Genomic DNA, 24,525 nt, shown 5'->3' with positions numbered 1-24,525 from the left:
TATTTTGTTTCTTTTTTAATTAAGCATTGTACTTTTGAAAGGGTAATACAGGTAATTATGCAATGTCCTAAAGATATGAGAAGGTATACCATTAAAAAGTAAGTCTCTTTCCCATGGAAGGCACCTCTACCTATAGGGAAAGATGGTAACTGTTTCTTATTCTAGACTCTTCTAGAGGTGATCTATGCACATACAAATATAGGCATATATGCATATTTAAATATGTTTACACAAAGGATAATTAAGTCTGATACCTGCTTTAAAAATAAGAAAATCAACTCAGGTAATTTAAATGGCCATCCCACCATCACTCAGAGAATAAATGGCAGAACCTGCTTTTGAGCTCCTATCTGTCTGACCTTAAAGCCCACACCAAGAAATCTCAAGCATTTTACCCCTGACCTCTGAGAAAATTGATTTGTCTTCCAAGGAAGTACTTTTCCTTCACTAGTCAACTAGCTAAAAAGTAACCTATTAATACTTTCTGTTCTTTTCCCAGAAATCATTTTGAAACAAAATCTAAGATAAAAGTTTGTAAAAGCAGATCTGTTATGGTTAAGTGTCAGAAAAATAAAAAAAGAGGACAACACAAAGCTGAGTTTTGCTTTTCCCTCTGGCCTAAATAAAATGCCATTTAGTCAGAAAATGCTTGACTTCAATCCTGATAACGGATTTTTAAACTTTAATTTTGTTTACAGCTCCAGATATCCCTTTGATAAATAATTGGCTCCATCTCGTTAATAATAACCCGAGAAGAGAGTATATGCAGATGCTGCTACATAGTAAGCAATTTGTCTCACTTCAACTATTAATCTAATTTATAATTGTAAACTTAGAAATTAAGACTAAAACCTTTAGAATCTGCAGTCTAATAGCTAATTTGTGCTATGCCTCTTTATAACTCATATATTGTTTCAATATTAATGCACATGGATATCCATTTCATTTTGCTAAAATTATATTTCCTTCATTATCTCCATGAATAACTTATTACTTCCTTTGCCTCTGACAGAATCATGGATTGAAAACTTTGTTAACTGTAACATGAATTTGGCCCTTGAAAAACTGCTTTTTACCCATAATGTAGTGAAACTTTCTCCAATACATATTAAGTGCCTAATTTAAAGTAGGTGTCATAAGGTAGATACTTTGCAATAGAATGAATAGGGCATGTTCTTCTTTCTCAAAGAGATTACCATCTGGTGGGAAAGACAGACATGCATATAAATAAATAATTATAATGCAAAGCAATTAAGAAAGAGATATAAACAAAGCACAACGGGAGTACAAAGTGGAAAGCATTGATTTTAACAGAATGGATCAGAAAGAGCTCCATGAAGGAGAAATATGAAAACTGAAAATTGAAAGATGTTTATAAAAGATGAGAGAAAAAGCATAAGAAAGGGCATAGAGTTATGGTGGCATATGATCCTATTTGAAGGAAGAAACAGGTATTTTTCTGGAGAAAAAACTTCCATACCAGCCACAAATGAAATGATGCCTTCAGGTTGCTTATTACTCCTGGAGATTTGAAGACATTACTGAAATCGAACTACCTCATGCTTTGCTGATGTAAAGCCAACTAGTATGTTTGTTATTTATTTAGGATCTACTATTTAGCTGTAAATTCAAATATTTAAGAAAAATAATGTACCTGTTAAATCAAAGACTGGCTTTATATTCATTGCCTTGAATAAGACAATATGAGTGAAGAAAAAGAAACAAAAAGCAAGAAGAGATCATTCTCTATTCTGTGTGTTTGTTAATAGGAATCTTCGGGAACTCAGAAGGATTTTTAGATACTTATAGTGAACAGGGAAAATGATCAGAGTCAAGAGGAAAGGAGGATCTAGGAAAGGTGAATGAGGCCAATGAACATGTACAGAAATACTTCAGTATTCTGTTGTCTCTGGTTTTGGGGGGCATACAGCACCTATATGAATTAGCTCAGACCGCCTTCAGAGTCATGCCACAGATTCCCCAGAAAAGGTCTCCTCAGTTCTCACATGGCTCTGGGAATTTCTCCTCATTCTTCACTCATGTTCAGTTCCTTTTCCTCTCTTCAGCACATTTTACAGAGATACATAGATCATATCTATCCAACCAACTCTCAGGACTCCACATTCTGCCATCCATTTCACTCCATTCCATTTCTCTAATCTAAAAAGTAGTCCTTGTTCACCATAGACCTGTATCTACTTACACTCTTGGTTGTAACCCTGGATCTCAGAATCTTACCCTGTGCCAGAGCTTCAGGCTACTTCACACCTGGGAGGGTTATTGAACCTTATTTTAAATTTTGAGTTCATATTATTCTCTACTTTTCCCAGCTAAACCAGATTGAGCCCACTGGTTTTATCTGTGAATAAAGGAAAGAATTCAAGACAGAAAAGGGTTTGCGAAGGAGGTGGGTCAGTTTGAATTCCTGTAAAAAGTGTTATTATAGCACCAAAATAACTAAAATAACTAATCTGATAAATGGTATATTAATAGGTATCTCTAATAGGGAGGTAGGTAGAATAAAATGTCATTGCTATGGTGATTTTAGTCTCAGGAGAATTGAAAATGCCCCAAGAGAGTGTACAGACCAGATCTTTGACTGCTAAGTTTATTTAGTCAAAAAGCTCTTTGTTGTGGGTGCCAGGAGTGGTATTTCAATATACTGACGTCTGGATTACAAAATGGAGCTCACTGAGGAAAAGGGAAGCCTCTGTGGGTGAATAATTATATATATTTTTAATGTCATAAGTCAACAGGATAAACATAGAATCTATCTGAAAAAGACACACTTTCCATTTCTCTTTGCCAAAATCACATGCTGACCTCCAACTGAGCCAGTACAGGTCAGTAAAGTAATATGGCCATTAAATCCTTGGGATCTTGACTACAACAACAAATTGAATGGAAAAGCTTTTCAGTGACAGGCATTTATGTTTAGATTTTCTGTCATGCTTTTTGTTTTTCTTGGTCATAGACGACATTGGTGGAATTTTTAGTAGTGTTTATGACATTGAAAGGTGCTTGAAATTTCTAACAACTATCAGTCTTCTCATTAGGAAGATTAAGATGTGTCAAATTGCATTCCTTTCTAAAGCCACCGATGACTAGACATGCTACTTGATCTGAAAATTAAAATACACACACACACATACATTTAAAAGGAAAGATATTTAAAGTCTCTGGAGGGTAGCAGTAGGATACTATTCTGTCATGCTGTGGTCATATAATAAAAGACTGGAATTTAAAGAGTTAATTGCTTCATCCCAATAGTGCCTCAACTATCTAAAAACTGAGAATGCTCAAACTAGCATTAATACAAAAAAAATTGTAACCATTTTACAGAGGTATGATTGACATACAAAAAGTTGTACATGTTTACTGTACACATGTGATGAGTTTGGAGATAAGAATGCTTCTATAAAACCATCACCACCATCTATGCCACAAACACATCCTTCACTTCCAAAAGTTTCCTCCCTCCCTCTTTATTTATTAATTGTTTTGTGATAAGAATACTTCACATAAGATCTACCCTCTTAAAATTTTAAGTATACAATACAGACACTAATCTTTACAGTAGATCTCTAGAATTTATTCATCTTCATAACTGAAACTTTGTAGGAGGACTAAAAAGTATTTTTCTTACAATCAAAGTAGAAATTCTCTTTGATAGTTTTAGTTCGTCAGGTTCCAGCTGGTTTCATATTTCAAAATAATCATTTATTTAAGCAACATAGTTGAGCACCAACTATGAGCCAGGCACTTACCTAAGTCCTTGGAATATGGGGATGAATTCACTCTGCTTTTTCATAGTTTAGTGACTTGCAATCAGAAATGTAATATTTTGAGCTAAGAACTATTACAGAGGTATAAACACAATTCCGTAAGATAACTAAGGGGAAATAATTAACTCTGGATGAGCATAGAAGACAAAGGGACATAGAGTCCTAGGCAAAGTACAGCAGCAGGCCTATAAGAGGTCATGACATAATCCTGAAACCACACTAAAGAGCTGAAGAAAGATGGAGAGAAATGGCAGAAGGCAAAGTGAGAGGCACTGTGTGGGCCCAGGTTACTAGAAAATTGTGAAGGGTACTGCAGACCAGTTTAAGTAAACTGTTTCTTATTCAATAGGTAATAGGGAGTCAACTGAAGCTTTTAAGTATAGAAATTAATATCAGATTTGGTTTTAAGGAAATTAGCATGTAACAGAAAAGAAGCTGAATTAGTCTAAAGAGACTATTAGAAGAGAAACTGTATAGAAATTTGCTAATATGAAAGAGACAGATAATAATAAATGAGCTAAATGTTCTATCATTGGACATTTATTTTTCTATTATTTTCCATCCTCTATCAATTCTTTGACAAAAGATAGGAATGCAGAGAATATCACTTATTTTAAATATTCTACAACTATTACATTTTGTAGGAAATGGCATTTGGCTGGTCCTCTCCAATTTACCAAAGTTTATGCAAAGTTTTCACTACTCCTATGAGGAATCTGTTTAAAGGTGTTTCAGAACTGCCACCAATTGATTGTCATAAGTCATTATTGACACAAAGAAAAAAGAGATGAAAAAAATAACCAGACTCAATTAATAAGAGTACATTCCTCTTATACATCCATTTGTATTTAATTATGAAACACATTGCTTTAACCTCCCCAAGGACAGTTCTAATTCCTGAACTATACTCCATAGGGCATCTCCTAGAACGTCACCTCATCCAATTCATTGCCAATCACTGGAGCACAGGATTCTCATACTTGTGTGCAGGCCTTCACAAGCAACCAGGAGTCCACCCTGAAAATAGATCAGGTGCACTTAGGTCTGATGAATTCCAGGTTCATGCTTCGACAGGTGCTGGAGTGACACATGGGCAAGCTCTGGGGAAATTGAAAAAGGCATCTCCCCTTTCTACAAACCCATTGCCCCAACCTACAGTGAACAGGTGATCCCCAAGGGTCTTTAAAAATGGACTGTTTTGGCCCTAGCCTATGGCAGGGATAGTCGGTACCACATCCTGCTCCAAGATTTCCCCAGCCCCAGGCCCCAATCCTCCTCACTCCAACAACCCTCCCCAGATCTCTTCCACTGTTGAAGGAGTCAGCTGAATTTGTGTCTCCTTTTCCTTCTACCCCCATTCAGTGAACATCTCTGGGTTGTCTCTCTTCACTCTCCGGAAGCAGCAATATCACGGAGCAGGGAAGGGAAAGGGAAAAGGAAGGCCAGGCAGGACCTGCTGGGTCCCAGGGAATGGAAGAGTGGTGACCAGGAGGGTTGTGCTAGATGTGACCATGAATGGCACATAGCTTCCAAACACCTGGCACAGGTGCCATTGTCCCATGGAGCTGCATTTACAAAATAGGAATTGAAGAATACATTTTGTAAGGCTCTAAAATGGCAACAGCATGGTTTTAAATCAAATGTGAGGCCCTTCTGAGTCCTGGGCACAGAAGACACACACACACATATCACATACCATGAAGCAATTCCTAGATACATACAAAAATGGCCATATGGGGGCTCCTAAAATAGAAAATTCTTGTGGCAAATCCCTTATGTCTTATATTTTGAGCAATATTTGCAATTATATTTGAAATACTCAAATCAGACAAAAGCATCTTTGAGGTGAAAAAGATGTTGTAAGAGACAATATCCCAAGAGAAGTGAATGACAGTGAAAAGAAAAAGTACCATGGCTTGGCCAAAAAGAGACCAGGACAGGAACATCTCTGAAAAGGGAGCAGAAAAATAGCAAAAGCAGCAAGCAAGGGGTCAAATTCAAGGAGGTCGGCTAAGGTGAGAAGGAGCAGAAAAGTTTCGGAGCTCTTGTAAGTCCTTTGTGTGTCCTTAGAGAGAAAACACACAATACACATTTGTGAATTAAAGTTCCACAGCTCAGAGATTCATCCAAGAGAATACCTGAAAGATCGGTGGGTTCTCAGCTGAGCCACTCGCAGCGTTACGTTTCAGAGCGCGTGATGACTGGAGCAGGTGAGGTCAGACATACCGACGTTAACTACAGCCCCAGAGTTTTGAGACATTTCCCTGAAATCTGCCCCTGCTTGAGGGTGAAGTTCCAAGATCATACGAGTATCAATTTAAGTAAATATATGTAAAGGAAAACAGACCCTGACAGAGAAAGTAAATGGTGGTTATTATCTCCAACAGAACAATCCACCCTCAGAAAGACAGATTTGGGGAAGAAGTGAATGCAGGACCCAGAGGCATGAATGTTTGTATTCCAGGTTTCTCAAGTGCGTTCAAGAGAGGCATTCACAGACTCTAAGAGGACACGTCCAGTTTTCTCTGGACGCAGCTTGGGCTGTGAGGTGAACATGGCCGGATGTGAGCTAGAGCAGGGACCAGGGTTAGAGGCCCCCAGCAGGCAGCTGTAAGGATGGTGCTGACTCCACCCCCACTACCACCAGTATCACCTTCGCCTGCTGGCCCACCTTTCTGTCTTTACTCCTTGCCCTGTAACATTCTGAAGTCTAACTTTCCTTATCCCAAGAAATGACTCTGGTTGTTATAACTCTGTAACTTGTATAGCCTTTTTTATTTTTATGAATTGTGACATATTCACACTGGCTTATATATAGTGAAGGATGGCCATTTTGCTTTTCCTTGTTTCAGCAATATTAATAGAAAACACACTGAGCAACAGAACATGTTCTTGGGATAATTTAAGGGGAAGGAAAAGCATTTGAGAAAAGCAGACTTTTCTAGAGATTCTAGAAATGATTTCATTAAACACTGACATCTAGGACTGCATAAATACTACAGAAAATTTTGCCCTTTACCTCACTATCTCTATAATTTAACCTGCTGTTTCTTACAGTCGTCATCAAAATTTCCAATTTTTTCAATAGCTGTAAATGCAAATAAGTGCTTAAATCTACTAATACATTAACAATGGGCATAGTTAGGGATTGTTTCTAAACTTTTACTTTTTGCACAATGTCTGAAACTGATTAAATCCAATTTCTAAAAGAATAAAGAAAGTTGTTGGGTGATTGACCAATTTGAAAGATATTTTAGGACCTGATTTGTCAAGTGGAGGGAAAACCAATATCAGTTTAGAGTATAATAAAGTAAAGGAAACAGTAAATATAACATGAATGTAAAATCAAAGATAAGATCCTCTCATCCCTGTTCTGTTGTGTGCATATAAACTTTATTGGACTCTACAAGTTTATTTTTTAAGGTTCTGAATCTGGCACATAATTACATAATGTTAATAATTTTCTTGATGCTAACGTAGAAAATATTCTGGATTAAGAAAGTGAACTGGTAAATACATAATTTATCATATACATTCACTCACATGCCCAAAAATATAAGAAATGCACTTACATACCTACCTAAAATAAGGTTACACATGTCAAAACACATACAATATCTACATATAAAGGTGTTATGTTAGAGGGCCCTCCACGCATCTCTAGCAATCCTACATGTTGTGCTGGGCCTACCCAGGTTACAGGGCCAGAACTGCTTTTTACCCAGGCCATTTCTCAGGTAATGCCTGCAGTAAGTAGCCTTGAGAGTGAGGCAATGTCCCTCTTCAGGTCAAACAGCAGACCTGCCTTCTGTTTGCTATAAAAAGGTGGGTTCCCCCAGCTCAGTGTCCCTCAGCTGTGATGCAAAGTCCCTATGTGGCAGTGTCTGTGTGAGTCTGTGCTGTGTTGTCCCTGTAGCATGTGGGGGCAAGGGTAGCCGAAGCACATGCTTGCAAGGCTCTGAGGAAAAAAGCTTTTTGCTTCTGACCCAGGAGTCATATGTCTTCTGCCAACATCTATGAGACAGTAACAAGCTAAATTATTAGCTTGTAAGTAGGGTCAAATATAATCTAAGACAAAAAGGGTTAAACATAAAATACTGGAACAATTAAAATGGGATATTGAAATACACTAACTTTACATTTCATCTCCAAGGAAAACATAAAAAAGGAAATAAACTAAGGAAAAAAGGAAAGAAACTATTTCATAGACAACAATATAAAGATATTCAACTCACTGTAATGTTCATACTATTTAAACATGGTTAATTTTCCTTTTAATTGTGTGGGTGTTCTGCCCAATTGACAGCTGGACTGAAAGGGTTGCCTACCAGAGTTGACTTGCTATATGGCAGAGCGCACTTATTTTAGATAAGATTTTGTAAACAAAACACAGCTGCTGTATTTGGTTGAGCAGTGAATATATTTCATCTGAGTCAAGGAAACCATTTAGAAGCCAATCTGCTTCTAAAGTAAGAACTTTAAAACCATCTTTAAAAACTAACAATTTAACCTAGTGTATCTCAAATGTGTGAGGCATACATAAATAAAAATTCAGCACTTGGAGAGCACATTTCATCTGACCTGGGCCCAAGAGATCCAAAGAGATAAAAATAAAGTCGTGATAGTTAAGTATGAACATCTGGATAGGCAAAGATGTACCTTGACAACTATTATCTCAACTACATATGGGAAAGTCACATGTATTTTACACTTGGAAGCTAAAAAACAAATGCTTGCTAATGGCCCTAGTAACTCAGGCACATTGAGTTCAATTATGCTTCTATTTAACTTGTTTTCTAAAAACTAATCAGTTAATTATTTAAACTGTCAGCATTTATCAATGGTAGCAGCCTAATTGCATTTTCTAAATTCAGAACTTTTTGGTGTGAAATGTATATTATGAAAACCAAATATACTATGGAATGCAAACATAGGCTCACTTACTGATTGTTCTATATCTGAATATGTATGTTCTAATCTTGCCTTTCTGATGGATAAATAAAAAATAGTTTACTAACTTGTTAATGTACTTGGTAAATAAATATGCAAACCAAATCTGGAGAATAAAACGAATAAGTAAAAGCCTTGTTTTAACTCACATGAATATTTAATATTAGCCAATCTTTCTCATACACACAAGAAACATCATTAAATGCAAATGAAATATATATGTGAATACTCTATTGCCAGTTATAGCAATAGCTGAATTACACTAAAATAAGTATGGATTTTCCTATCTTTAAGACAGCAACATTTCCCCATCAACAGTTAAAAGTTAATTTCTAAATTTATCTTGGTACTTGTAATATAGGGGAGATGATAAGTTTAAGTATATATAAATACATTGCAAAACTTTAGGCCAACAGGATTATCATTTCAAAAAGTAAATTTTATTCTAATTTTTCTTGTTCTTATAAACTACATCTAGCTTTGAAAATAAGATTGTAACACTAACAAACATTCAAAAGAGTATTTCAATCATTTCTGAACAACTGGATTTTATGTCTACATATCTTATGTAGCTTTTATTATAAGCATTTATCATCCTCATCTGAATTTTACATGTATCCATTAATACTAAAATCATTCCTATCAAATTCAAATTGCCTAAGGGATTTATTTCTTAAAAAACAATTTGATGGTAACTTTTTAAGGGTTTTAATTAAGGTAGAGTTTTGGCAGCAATGCTGTTTCCATGACAACTCATGATTTCAGTGTAGTTTCTTCAATGTAATATTCAAAGTGAATAATTCTAATTGAGAAGACATTTAATGAAATGTTAGGCTTTTGATTTCAAAGGACTCTCTCCTTTAAAATGTTTGCAATATTCTTAAGTTGCATCTAAGTTATAGGGATTTGGAGAGAAACTAAGTTTACCAAAAATTTTATAAGAGTTCTTCATATTCCAGGACAGGAAACTTGAGTTGGATAATATCTAACATGCAAGAGTTGCATAATTTGAAAACAACTGAGGGTCAGTTTGATTGTAACAAGAACTTTTAAACTACCCTGCTAAATGTTGATATTTTGAAACAATTGAATCATACAAAAATGCAAAGATATTTGACAAAATTGTTGAAATTCCAGGAATAGAAAATTTTAACTAGAGAATTATTTAGTAGCACAATTATTTGGTCTCTTTATCATGTGGACTATCTTGAACTGAAGGCAATAAAGACTCTGTGGGATCAAGAAAAGGTTTTTCCCTCCCTTAACTACCTAGGAAAATCTAAATTGGGGTCTTTCCTAAAATAAAGGTTATAACCAAAGATAAGTATTATCCTAGTGACCCATCTCCAAGAAAGCAAACATCTGATTTCCAGACATCTGCTTTTCCTACTGCCTGGTGAATCACCCTTCTCCCCTCTGAAGCCCCAGGCCCCTACCCCATTTCTTATCCCAAGATGGCATATCTACCTCATTTTACCTTTCAGTCTCTAAACCTCTCATGAATGTGGGGGTCCTGTACACATGAAATTAAATCTGTTTTTCTCCTGTTAATCTGTCTCAAGTCCATTAGATTCTTAGCCAGCAAGAAGAACCCTGAAGGGTAGAGGAAAAAATTTCCACCCCCAAAAAAGTCATCTTAAAGTATATATGGAAAATGCTTAAAGGATAATATTACATGCATTATCACAAATTAATTGGCCTTTCTTTAGAATAGGAATTCAATCTACACTAAACTATAGTGGATTACACTGCCAACAAGACTTGAGAGTTGCAGAAAGTTTATTTCTGTGGTTATTAGGTCATGATTTAAATAATATCACTAGATGAATATCAAATCATGGCATAATTAACATTAATAACAACCTGGTGAAAAGACTTATGAGAAATTTGAATGTTTGTACAAAATACCTCTTAGTGTTTCCTGAAATTGAGATAATTCAAATTACAAAGACAAAAGTGCTAAATAATATTACTTTCAAATTCATACAGAAGACCCAATAACCATTCAAGACAGTTTCTCCAAAGTTGTAGGAGTCTTTAACATGTTTCTGCATGTAGAGCTTTTTAAAACACTTGGCATTTGAAGATATGATAAATACTTAGACCACAGAGATTACTTCTTTCAACAGAGCCTTATAGTAATGCTTTATTCAAAGTATAAGCAATAATTAATCCCTAAGAATAAGAAAACATTATTAGTGTCCATTTTGTATTTTAGTTATTAAATTGCTCTGATGAAATCTGAAATAAAGTAGCTTTACAGCTTTTTTATCTAAGTCACTTAGGTTCCAGATATGATTTTAATTCCAATTGTTCCATTATGCATTTCAAAGACAGCTGCATTGAGTTAAGCAAGTGCCTCAAAAAACTAAATTGAGTATTATTAGTAGATCATGAAATGTCTACATGAATTAGTAGATCATGAATACCAAGCAGTTTGTTCCAATGTGGTATTTAGCCCCGATGATGCCTGAGGCTCTAGAACTCTAGATGAAAGATGGAGGTGGATAGACAGTGGGCTCACCTTTCTTTGAGATGAGCAATATTGCAGTTCTTTCTTCTAATAGATGGGCAATTGTTGGTTGCTTCTCAACCATTTCTTAGCTACCTGCATTTTTCCTCACAATTGTTTGAATTTCCCAGCTCTGCATTTTGGGTATGCATGACTCCACTATTCCACACTCAGATTTATCTTTTCAAAGATAGATCCAATTATGTCACTTTTTCATGTTAATCTTTTAATGGCTTCCTGGTGCTCATTGGTGCATGGGAAGCTATGGACAGCCTGATCCTAACCTTCCTTTCCAGATTCATCTCCCTCAACTCAGCCATTCCCTCCCTCGAGGACACCTTAACTAATCATCATTTCTTAGATCTGTTATATTTTCATACTGCCAGTCCTCTGCTCCTGCTCTTTCACGTGTAAGTTTTCTAAAATCGTAATATGCTTCCAGGTAACTTTCTCTTTAAAGTTTGTCCTGACTCACCTAATCAGAATTAAACTAGTCTCCTTTGCATTATCCTGCAGTGATGTTTTTCATCCCTTACCAATTCCACTTCCCAAGCACCATTATATTTTTTCTTCTGTGCCTCCTCTAGCACTTTGCTCACATACATGTCATACTATTTATTGCACTGTACTGTAGTATATCTCCATCTATATTTTTCTGTTTTCCTAATAAACTATGAGTTTCCTGGGATATAGCAGGATATAGCAGGAATATTCACTTAATAGCTAACATTTGTTGAGGGCTTCCTAAGCGCGAGGCATGATTCTAAGCACTTAACATGCATAAACCCATTTGATTCTCACACAACCCTAGGAGGTTGGACTATTATCACCCCAACGATAAAGGTGAGCAAACTAAGGCAGAGAGAAGTTAATTTCCTCAAGGCTTTGTTTCTTCTGGTTGGAGGAGTATCTGACTCCATAACCCTTGCTATTAACCAATTCACGAGGCTTCCTTTTGTTCTTTTATTCTGTTCTCTCCTTTCCTTCCTTCCTCTTTCTCTGTTGTTCCTTCTTTTTCTTTCTTTCTGTTTTTGACTTTTCAGTGCCTATTACAGTTCCTAGTATGTAGCTATGGACATTTCTTGAGCAAATTAAGTAACATTGTTTGAACACACATGAGTGGGCTTTGGGAAAAGGTAGCACAGTGCCTTCCTAAACAAATTCTTAAATAGTTTAATAAATCTAAGTTAAATCCTACATAAACAATTCTGTTTCCTTAGTTTGAAACTGATGATAACCAGGATCCATTTGAAGCAAAATTTAAGTACACTCTTTCAGAGCACACTAACTCATTTAATTGAGGTTTTTTTTAAAAAAAAAGCAATACAAAAATGAGCATGTGAAAACTTGTAATAAATAATGGCAATAAATCCCTCTATCCTTGAAGGGTTTTACTGGGTGACTTTGCAACATAAAACTGTTTTTAGAGATGACAAATTTACAAGCTTTCAGTTGACACATCAAAGATTAATGTAAATGACTTTTTCAGTTTAATATCAAGTTTCTAGGTCTAAGGATTCAGATGCTTAAGTTTATATTTCTACTAAACATTTCATTTGAAGCACATGTTTGAAACTTTATTTTTATGCATCAAAAAGATTGTTGATGTCATTTTAATCAAGTATTTTTTGTGTGTTTGTTTGACACCCATGACAGCATAATAATTGAGTAGTTAAAATCTGTATGAGATTGCATGTCACTTTATGCTGCTGAAAACAGAGCTCCCAGCAGTCAAGAAAAGTAGCAGGATAAAGGTTACAGAAGGCATTTTCCCATGAGCTTTTACTCCCTGCATTCATAAACCTTCCTGTCTGAGGAAACTCAGATGGTCACGCACACCAAAAATTACGCAGCAAAGAAGGGCAGGCTTATCCTGAGAGTGCCAAGTAATGACATGTTTATTTAACTTTGTTTCTTGAAGATGGTCCAGTGATTTTATACAACTGAAGCCCTGAATATCTAAATTGTATAGAGTCTTCAAAATGGAACCCAAATGAAAAAGTGCTACAGAAGTTTCAATGTAGCCTTCCTTTTCTACAAGGGATTAGCATATAAAGTGTATACATTTAAAATGCATGACTCTGGGCTCCCTTTCCTCCTTGACTACATCTACTCCAGACACTGACTTGGACAGTATGTGGGAACACTCAACATAGATACCATTTCTTGGGAGGACATGATGAGTTACTAGAACATTTCCTAGGACACATTTGTTTATGATTTATCTTCAATTTCATTATCTGATGTGGAAGAACTGTTGTATTTTACAAAGTTTACAATATTTACTTCTTTATCATGAACTTTTAAATTTGTATAATCCCATCCATCACTCACAGAGAGTGAGGCAACAGGACTGGCAGGTGTCCCGGTTTTCTCTAACTTGGTTTAGATGCTAACTATAGTACATTTGGTGGGGCACTGTGGGGCAGCTGAAAGACTTCACTAGAACACTCTCTGAATCTTAAGTACAAACCTAGGGTTAGAAAATATGTTGTTGTTATTGTTTATCTCAGTATGCAGCAGTTATATTCTATCTTAAGGTTGATTCAGCCTTTAGGCACAGTGGGCACAATGCCCAGAACCCATGTATATTTAGAGACCCATGGAAGTGCTCTAATTTTAATTTCCTTTACAATATGAAGAAAATGTGAATATAATAGTAATGCATCATAGTGAATCTGACCTGGATTTTAATTTTTTTTTTTTTTTGGTGAAAGAGTCTCATAAAATTAAAACTTCCCATGTCCCAATAAAGCCATAATGCAGCCCTGAACTTAGTTGATCTTTTGCTGAGTGGGTTCTTGAAAAACTTCAAAATATTACTATGGTTCTCAAAGAAAGAGGCCTAGACTAGTAAACAAGTCCTGATTCCACAAGTTAAGAGTTTTGTTAATTGGACAATTTAACCTCCTCTATCCTCAATTTACAAATATAAATAATAATAGTAATGGCTGATGCATTTGGCACTCTCCTAGGTAAATTAATATTAACTCACTTAGTCCTACAACTTGGAAAATGGTTGGGCTGAGTGAGGCAGATACCCCAATCACCATTGTATACCTGCCTAAACCAGGACTGGAGGGGTGACCTGATTCCCCCCCGTACCCACACTTAGTGAATGGTAAAGCAAAAATCTGAACTCCATCTGATTTGAACAGAGTCACTGTGAAGATTAGTAGGCCAAGGAAGTGATTTCCAAACACCTAAGCATCACTTGAATATGAAGTACTTAATTGCAAATGATGACATTTGCTCTTGGTAACATCTTTTTTCCACAAAACATTTTTGATCCCAACATGAGAACTGTATGTAGATGAAACTACTTGTTTGTCATCTAGGTTTTGTTCAAATTCATGGAAGGGTAGCATAAACCTAAATACTTGGGAAATAAGGAAAATATAACAGCTTTTGAGTTTCCTTTAATCTATATACACACATACACATTTCAGCCTCATGTGTGTGTGTATGCATACATTATTCCAGTCATACATATGTATACTGTATGAGGAAACTATTGGTAAATTATTAAATTAAAATTGTTTCAAATTTTTAAAAAGACAGTTGGCTTCTTTAAAAAACTAATTCAGCAGGAAACACAGCTGCTTTAGAAGCAAAATGTTTAAAAGTCACACCACACTTGTTTTCTTCATAGGGAAATCTTAGTTAGAAAAGGGCAGATAAGACTTTAACACAGACAGGCAAAGGCAACTCAAATTCTGAACTGCAATGGTCCCAGAAGGCTCCTACTCTTCTCCAGGTGCCAAATTCTCTGGTTGAAGGGGTAGCCATGGGTAATCCTCCCAAGTGAAAGGAACGGTTTCAACTGCAGGTCAAAAGACATACCATAGACTAGAAACGTAAAATGTAAGTGGTGGAAAGTACGTGGCTTAACATCTGTTCTCTGCTCATGTTATGAAGGAAAAAAACTGAAGCCATGCTGGTGAGGTCATTTGAGTAGATTAGTGGCAGGATCTGCAGGCTAGTCTTATTCTTTCTTCATAATAACATGAGAAGTATTACTGTAAGGAACATGTATTCATTCTGCAAATCAAGACAGAAGACCAAATAACTGACAATTTAAAGACTTATCAGTTAAAAGAGAAAGACCCCCAGGCCTTTGTGTGGGGTAAACATATGTAATCTTATAAAGAATTGGTTGAAACAGTGGTGTCAGCAGTAGCATAGCCATCTCAAGACCAAGATAAAAACAGGTGATGAAAACATTGAACAATGAGAGGTAATCACAAGAATTAGAGGTTGAGAGGATTCCTGAGACACAGGAGTTTCAGTGCTAAAACTGAGAATGTCCCAGGAAAACCAGAAAAAGATGACAAAGATGTTTTTCTTTAAATTTCAATTTATATTTCTCTCTTTATATTTTCAAATTTGTCTACACAGAGTGTGGTTGTTGATATTTAATAAGCATACAGATACATGCACACATATCCCTACATAGAACAGAAGGAAGGAACTAAAATAAAAATACCTACCTCCATGACATTATATTCTAATGGGAGAAGAGAAAAAATAAACACAATAAATAAATGAAGTATGCAATATATTACAAAACTCTAAGTGTTACTGAAAAAAATCAAACAGAGGAGGAAGATTGGTCCAGGGCAGCAACTTTAAGTAGGATGGTCAGGAAAAGCCTCACTAAGAAGATGACATTTGTACATTAACTTGAGGGAGGTAAATAGAGTGAGCCCCATGGGTTACTGGGGAGAAGTGTGCTTCTGGCAGATGGAACAACACATACAAAGACTCTAAGCAGGTAGCAAGCTTTATGTGTTTAAGGAAGAGTAAAAGTCCAGTGTGGGCTAGGGACAGTAAGAAGAGATGAAGCCAAACAAAATTTGGGTTCTCCATATCTACTTAGCTGCAGCATGCAATGCCGAGTAGGCAGAGTTAGACTGCAATGGACATTTAAAACAACAACATTACAAGGAGGGAGTAGAAACGAATGCCTCTAGAGACTAATAAAGCAATGGTCTCACTAAAAGATGTTTACCACAAGCTACAGGTACAAGATGTGAGAGGCTTAGAGTTTGATAGGCATCTGTAGTAATTATATGACATACACATATCATAATTGTTGCAGATTGAGTAGAGGAGAAGTCAGTACTTTTTATGCTTAAGAATGAACATAGAGGGTGTGCAAAAAAAGATGACGATGTGAGAAATGAGGCAGAAACCTCCTCCCAAAACCACATAGCACAAAAGTACAGCGAATGTAGCTGGTCCTGTAAGGGCGACTGACCTGAAGATTGCAGAACAGAATGCCTACATCTGGGGAAAAGAAAAGACCTCACAGAGGAGGGTAAAGTAGCAAAGCCACAGTCTGGTGGGACCCTGAACCTCCCCCAACCCCAGCTCCACAAGCAGTGGAAAGAAAAGAAGAGCAACACAGTGAAACCCAAGGACTGCTGAACACCAGACATGAAGATCTGCTCCAGGAGCACAAACTCACATTACATGGTAGTCTGGAGATGATCATTATTATTAGTTATTAGTTATTATTCCATAGGAATCTCTACAATGAAATGGCAAAAAATTTTGTACAAAAAATTTCAAATGCCAGAAAGAGGGCTAAGTGAATCTGAAATCAATAATCTTCTTGATAAAGTTTCAAAACAAAAATCATAAACATGCTCACAGAGATATAGAAAAGTATGCAAAAACTCAGGGAGGATTTCAAGAAAGAGATAGAAACTTTGAAAAGTACAGTATCTGAACTGAAACATACAATAGAGGGATTTAAAAGTAGATTAGATGAGGTAGAGGAGACAGTAGATGAAAGAGAAATTAGAGAACAGAAAAACAAAGAAGCTGAGGCACAGAGAGAAAAAATGATCTCTAGAAATGAAGACAAATAAGGGAACTGAGCAACCAATCCAAATGGAACAATGCTTGCATTTTAGGGGATACTAGAAGAAGACAAGAGAGTAAAAGAGAAAGAAAGTCTCTTTGAGGAAACAATTGATGAAAAATCCCCCAATCTGGGGAAGGAAATAGTCTTCAGGTCATGGAAGTGCAGAGATCTCTCAACACAACGGACCCTAGGAAGATAACACCAAGACATATAATAATTAAAATGGCAAAGATCCAGGACAAGGACAGAGAATTAAAAGCAGCCAGAGAGAGAAAAAAGATCATATTTGAGGGAAAACCCTTCAGGTTATCAGCAGATTTCTCAGCAGAAACCTTAAAGTCCAGAAAGGAATGGTATGATATTTTTAATGCAATGAAACAGAAGGGCCCTGAACCAAAATTACTCTACCTGGCAAGATTATCATTTAAATTTGAAGCAGGGACTATACACTAACAATGAACCAGCAGAAAGAGAAATCAGGAAAACAACTCCATTCACAATTGCATTCAAAAAGAATAAGATACCTAGGAATAAACATAACCAAGAAAGTGAAAGACCTATACTCTGAAAACTACAAGACACTCATGAGAGAAATTAAAGACGATACCAATAAATGGAAACACATCCTGTGCTCATGGATAGGAAGAATCAAAATGGCCATTCTGCCTAAAGCAATCTACAAATTCAATGCAATTCCAATCAAAATGCGAACAGCATTCTTCAATGGACTAGAGCAAATAGTTCTAAAATTCATATGGAACCACAAAAGACCCAGAATAGCCAAAGCAATCCTGAGAAGGAAGAATAATGCAGGGGGATTTATGCTCCTTGACTTAAAGCTCTACTACAAAGCCACAGTAATCAAAACAATTTGGTACTGGTACAAGAACAGACACACAGACCAATGGAATAGACTAGAGAGCCCAGATATAAACCCAAGCACATATGGTCAATTAATATACAATAAAGGAGCCATGGACATAGAATGGGGAAATGACAGCCTCTTCAACAGCTGGTGTTGGCAAAACTGGACAGCTACATGTAAGAGAATGAAACTGGATTATTATCTAACCCCACACACAAAAGTAAGCTCAAAATGGATCAAAGACCTGAATGCAAGTAACAAGACCCATCTATATGCTCTCTACAAGAGACTCACTTCAAGCCCAAAGACATACACAGATTAAAAGTGAAGGGATGGAAGAAGATATGTCATGCAAATAATAGGGGGGAAAAAAGCAAGAGTAGTAGTACTTACATCAGACAAGTAGATTTCAAAACAAAGAAAGTAACAAAAGAAAAAAAGGACTTTACATAATGATAAAGGGGTCAGTCCAACAAGAGGATATAACCATTATAAATATCTATGCACCCAACACAGGAGCACCTACATATATGAAACGAATACTAACAGAATTAAAAGGGAAAATAGAATGCAGTGCATTCATTTTAGGACACTTCAACACACCACTCACTCCAAAGGACAGATCAACCAGACAGAAGCTAAGTAAAGAGACAGAGACACTGAACAGCATGTTAGAACAGATGGACTTACCAGACATCTACAGGACACCCCACCCAAAAGCAGCAGGATACACATTCTTCTAAAGTGTACATGGAACATTTTCCAGAATAGATCACATACTAGGCCACAAAAACAGCCTAAGTAAATTAAGGAAGTTGAAATTGTGTCAACCAGCTTCTCAGATCACAAAGGTATGAAACTAGAAATAAATTATGCAAAGAAAACAAAAAGCCCACAAACACACAGAGGCTTAACAAGATGCTCCTAAATAATCAATGGATCAATAACCAAATAACAGAGATCAAGCAATATATGGAGACAAATGAAAACAAAAACTCAAAACCCTAAAACCTGTAGGAGGCAGTGAAGGTAGTTCTAAAAGCAAAGTATATTGCAATAAAGGCTTACCTCAAAAAAGAAAAACAACCCCAAATGAACAGTCTAAACTCACAATTAATGAAACTAGAAAAAGAACAAATGAAACTCAAAGTCAGTAGAAGGAGAGACATAATAAAAATCAGAGCAGAAATAAATAAAATTAAGAATAATAAAACAATAGAAAGAATCATTGAAACCAGGAGCTGATTCTTTGAGAAAATAAACACAGATAAGCCCCTAGCCAGACTTACCAAGAAAAAAAGAGAGTCTACACACATAAACAGAATCAGAAATGAGAAAAGAAAAAGCACTATGGACACCACTACGGACATATTAGAGCATATTATGAAAAATTATATGTTAACAAATTATTATTAGATAGAGAGTATTATGCTCAATGAAATAAGCCAGGTGAAGAAAGACAAATACCAAATGATTTCCCTCATTTGTGGAGCATAACAACAAAATTTCTAACATTGTGGAGCAAACAAATCTGAAGGAAAAGACTTCAGCAGCAGACTCACAGACTCCAAGAAGGGACCAGCTGTTACCAAAGGGGAGGGGGTTGGCAGGGTGGATTGGGAGGGAGGGAGAGGGGGATTAAGGGGCATTATAATTGGCATACACAATATAGGTAGGTCACGGGGAAGGCAGTGGAACATGGAGAAAGCAAGCAATGACACTACAGCATCTTACTACACTGATGGACAGTGATTGTGATGTGGTGGAGAGAGACTTGATAATATGGCTGAATGTTGAAACCACAATGTTGCTCATGTGAAACCTTTATAAGATTGTATATCAATGACACCTTAATTTTTTTAAAAATGAAAATAGATAAATTACTTAGGAAAATACATGCTCTATATAACATGAAAACATCACTTTATATTTGCTAATAATTTGTTTTATATCCTAATAAGAGGGAACAGTGATATTAATTACAATGATTAATAAAAAATAGCATTTCACAAGTAAGTATGAATTTCATCAGTTTTAAATTTCATATCAGGGAGCTAAGCTTGGGGAAAACATTTCTCAAGTGAAATGACTAAAAAGTCAACACACAACTACCAGAACTGAGTGTAAGCCAAAAGTTTCTTGACGGCTGTGTATGATATTAGCCAATATTTGGTCAGTGACAGTGGCAATATGGTGATATGAAGAGCGAGAAATACTATTGGGCTATTTAGAAGTTAGGAGATGTGATCCCATCATTACTCATAACTTGAGACTCTCCTTTACTCCTTACACTATCTTCCTTTGTATTTGGCTTATGGTTATCAACTATTAGACTGTTAGGCAATCTGATCTCATTCCTCTCCATTCCTTTCTTCCAATGTTATCTTTCCAATTGCAAACATGATCACATGATCATGCCATTCACTTAGAATTCTTCAAGCACTTTTCTTCAACTTCAAAATAAATTCTAATCTTCATTTCATAGCATAAAAGCCATTCATAACTAGATTTGCCTATGTTTCATTTCCTAATGATTCTGCATGAGGAATCTGTTTTCCCTTTTATGCCCTCAATAATACTATTTCTTCTGTCTACAACCACTGTGTTTCTCCTACCCACATCCCAATAATTTCCTCAACTCCATTAATTCTTGCTCAATCTTCAACTCCTCTATGAAGCTTTCCTTTACAGTGCCCCCACACCCCACTCCTTCTCTGTGCCTCCAAAGCAGAACCCTTAAAAGAGTTATCACATGAGATTTTGACACTTTACTTCTCTCTCTTCCCTGCCAGGATGAATTATCTGAGCATGGGAGCTGAGACTTATTCATCTTTGTATCACTAGCTCTTTGGACAGTGTCTGGCATTTAAGTAATACTTATTAGAAACATGGAAGAATGTATAGTGTGATAAATGAAATAATCACTATGATTTGGGATAACTTTATTTAAACCACAGTTTTTCATCTATGAATATATTTTTATTTTGCTATCATTCACTTTAAACATATTCAGAAAATTTCCACTGCTAGCATTTTCATCAGGGGTAAATTTCATCCTATTTATTTACAGGCTTGAAATAATAGACTCATGTATTATCTGCAATTCCTAAAGCAATTTTCTTTTCAACCCCCAACAATGTTGCAATCATGCATTTAAAATTTCATCTATAATTATGGAATTACTAATCAAACCTAAATATTAAATAATAAAAGTAAATAACATCATGCAGCATTGGCTTTCAGATTCTTTTATTAGCATCACTGGAAGAATTTTGTCATACAAGAGTACATATAGAATATGCAAAGTGTAAAAATAGAAATCATAGCTATTTAGTTTGAAGTTGAAATGAGAATATCCAGCTTTTCAACTTTATTCACCTCTCCTACTTTCCTCCCATGAGTCGGCAATGCATATTGGCCATATTATTTGAGAATATTCAATTTTGCTATGCAGAAAACAAGAAAATGAAACTCACAAGAAACACTAAGTATAGGTACTGAGCAAGCATTTGGTTTCTGAGACATAGGTAAAATTCATAAGAAATGTTAAGTATAGATAGAAAGTAAATTAATTATAAGAGATGGCTATCTTATTGTTAGAATAAATGGAATATATGGTTTAAAATAAATGAGTGGAATAAACAGGAGTATTACTTACAGATGGAACCAGATAAAAAAGGCCAAGTCACAAGATACAGGTCATGCCAAGCACAGAGTGAAGGTACATCATCACTAAGTCAGCCACTTATTGGTGACATGCATCATGGTTCCGTTTTGGTCCCTTGTGTGCTGTTTCACATATGCAGAAAAGAGGCAAGGCTTTTCAGCAGGTCACATGAAAGTGACAGCAATTGCCCAGGTCCTGCCTCAAAATACCTCTAATAAAACAAGAATGTGCTGGCTCCAGGTACCTTCTTACCTTGGGCCCCCTGTTCAATGTAAACCTGTAACCACATCTTTAATAAGATAGGCTGATGTGGCAGAGAGAGAAAGAGAGACAGAGAGAGAGAGGGAGAGGCAGGACATACAAATGTTGTGCAATACAGGATTCGGGGAGGGTGGTCCTTCCCCTCTTCTTATATAATATCCCCAACTCTTTCCCCTTGCTTTTTGCTGTGTGTTTTCATGTGATTCAATAAGCCACGTGATTCAAGCACCTTAGTTTTGATGTACAAGTCTTTCTGTCCTTTGACTCCTGGGAGTGTCTGTCAGATAATATTCTTGGAGGTTACTCTTTCCTCAGTGTAATGTCCCACATAACAGGGGCCCCTGAGACCATTATTTGTTTGGAAAAAACAGTTACAATGCAAATTTACAAATCAATAAGTATTAGTCTATTTTGTAAGCCTTTAACTAATATTAATTGTTGTCAATCATGGTTTAATTTAACATGGCTTTTACAGCATTCCCAGACTGTATTAGAACACTTTGTTTTTAAAATATGTACTCTGAATTCTTTTCTAGGAATCTTACCCTTACAGCAAGTGCCAGTATATAGCTCTGACATTTCATGACAGCTTGGTATCAAAATAAATCCAACTTTTCTCTCAGCTTCCAATGTTGTTCCTCTGATATATATACTTTAATATTTTATAAAGATTGTGTCAGATAAAGAGATGTTTTAATTTTCATTCTTCCTGATAAAGAATTTTTAAGGTTTTAAAATAAAACAATGTGAAAGTTACTTTTCAGATTATAATATACTTTTACAATACTATAACAAAAAATAGATTCCTAAAGTGTTGATGGACATTATATTGGGTTGAACCTTATGAAACTGACATTTTTGTAAGTTTAAAACAACCAAATATTGGCATTCTTATATCATTCATATTAACAGATCTGCTGTTGTAAACATTATCTGATTTAAGACCCCTAAAAACTATTAATTAATAACTTTTCAGCATCTGATTGAGGATCTTTAATGTTCCAGTTGGCTTTTAGGGCTATACCTTCCATTACTGGATAGTTTTAACTTATGGAAAGTTCTTCCTAATTCTGAGTAAAAATCTGTATCACTATAACCAGTTTATAAGTAGGGTGTTTATATTCCTTATCATGCAAGCAGAACACTTTGAGAATGAAAAGGCTGTCTCATAGTAATTTAATTACAGAGGGACAGCAAATATAAATTGAAACAGTGCCAGGCAAATAAGTAGTGACAATCATTCTATGTGTGGGTCACAATGAATATATATGATCCCTTCCTTACAACTTAACCTTTAAAAGAACTTGATGATTTCTTTTATAGCTGTTTTTCCCTATCTTCATGAAATTAAACATTACCCTATTTCTCCAGATCATTCTCTGCTGGCATGATTTTGAGCCCCATACATTCAACTTAGCTTAGTATAAACATATTAAATATGTATTACAAAACAAGAAGAATAGAATTAAACTAAATAGTCTAAACTAAATCTTCGCTATCACAAAAATGGAAAAATTATAAAACTAATGGTAATGCACAACCTTAAGTCAATCTTTGGTTTTAAATCACTGGCTCTTCAGGTGCTCTTTCTCCTTTGTCAACCTACACTATTCTCCTTATTTCCCCTTTCTTTTATCAGTATCTTGGGACTGCAATGACAGAATTAATATTGTTTAGACTTGCCTTTGTTTCTCAATACTAAAAATGTGCTGACTCATCTTTAGAATTCTTTTGACTGAATATAGATACATAAACCTATTTGTTAACATTCTTGCATAGTGATATATTCCTTGTTTTGTATTGTCCTCTGTGCAACTGAACTCCAACTAGGAGATGAAAAAGTTCATGGAACTTAATACATAGCTTTGTATCCAGTAGACATTCAATAAATTGATGGCTCTCACCTTTACTATTTACTAGACTCTTTTTAGGTGTGTAGGCAAATGTTGAAAGATGCTAAAATGATTGCAACATGCAGGAATTTGCCTCCTAAGTGCTAAGTGATGTTCATCTGGCAATAAACAGTTATATTCAATGACACACTGTTCAAAGGTAATGACGTGAATTCTGTGAAGCTGTGATTACCTTTGTAGGAATAAACACTATGAGAAGTTCCTCTACTAAAGTAAAAAATTATTCCTTCTCTTTTTAATGACTTTAACTTTTTTAATCCCTTCAAGGGTGACTCCAAAACTTCTAGTGTTAAATAGTTTGCCTCAAACATGAAAATTTTGAAATCCATTGTGATAAATGCTTATTTGCAGAGTGGCAATCAACCAATATAAATAAAATATGAGAAAAAGGAGATAGAATGAAGAGTCTGTTTCCTGTGTGTCTTTATGGGTCATATGACATTTCTGTTAGCACTAAATCTAAAATCATATTGATCTATTGCCTATGATTTTCCTGCTGCTTCTCTTAAGATTTATCACATAACCTTAAAATCCTTAAACTACCTCTATATAAAGTAAACATAGCTCCCTTTTCTCCATTAACTTCATAATCTATTTTTCTTTATTTTAAAAATGAATTAAGTGTTAACAGAATTTTTTTAAGTATATGGTGATAGTGAAGAATATGGACACTATGAAACTGGAAGATCATTTCACATTA

At 35.6% G+C, this 24,525-nt stretch overlaps 1 protein-coding gene across 6 annotated transcripts in view; it reads right to left on the bottom strand.

Annotated features, from left to right (window-relative positions):
* The window catches only part of PDE1A (phosphodiesterase 1A), a 346,655-nt gene that overhangs the window by 179,206 nt on the left and 142,924 nt on the right, over positions 1–24,525 (bottom strand). The window contains exon 1 of one of the 6 annotated variants that reach the window (XM_036879380.2): positions 4,721–4,817. The exons of the other annotated variants lie outside the window; for them this stretch is intronic. Within the exon in view, the coding sequence (XP_036735275.2) occupies positions 4,721–4,734 (14 nt within the window). The 5' untranslated portion in view covers positions 4,735–4,817. Of the gene's footprint in view, positions 1–4,720; positions 4,818–24,525 lie in introns of those variants that run through there. 6 annotated transcript variants of the gene reach the window in all.

Source organism: Manis pentadactyla, chromosome 6, assembly GCF_030020395.1.
Source record: "Manis pentadactyla isolate mManPen7 chromosome 6, mManPen7.hap1, whole genome shotgun sequence".
Classification (NCBI taxonomy): domain Eukaryota; kingdom Metazoa; phylum Chordata; class Mammalia; order Pholidota; family Manidae; genus Manis; species Manis pentadactyla.
Note: the sequence above shows the minus strand (reverse complement) of the source record. Positions and strands in the feature narration are given on the sequence as shown.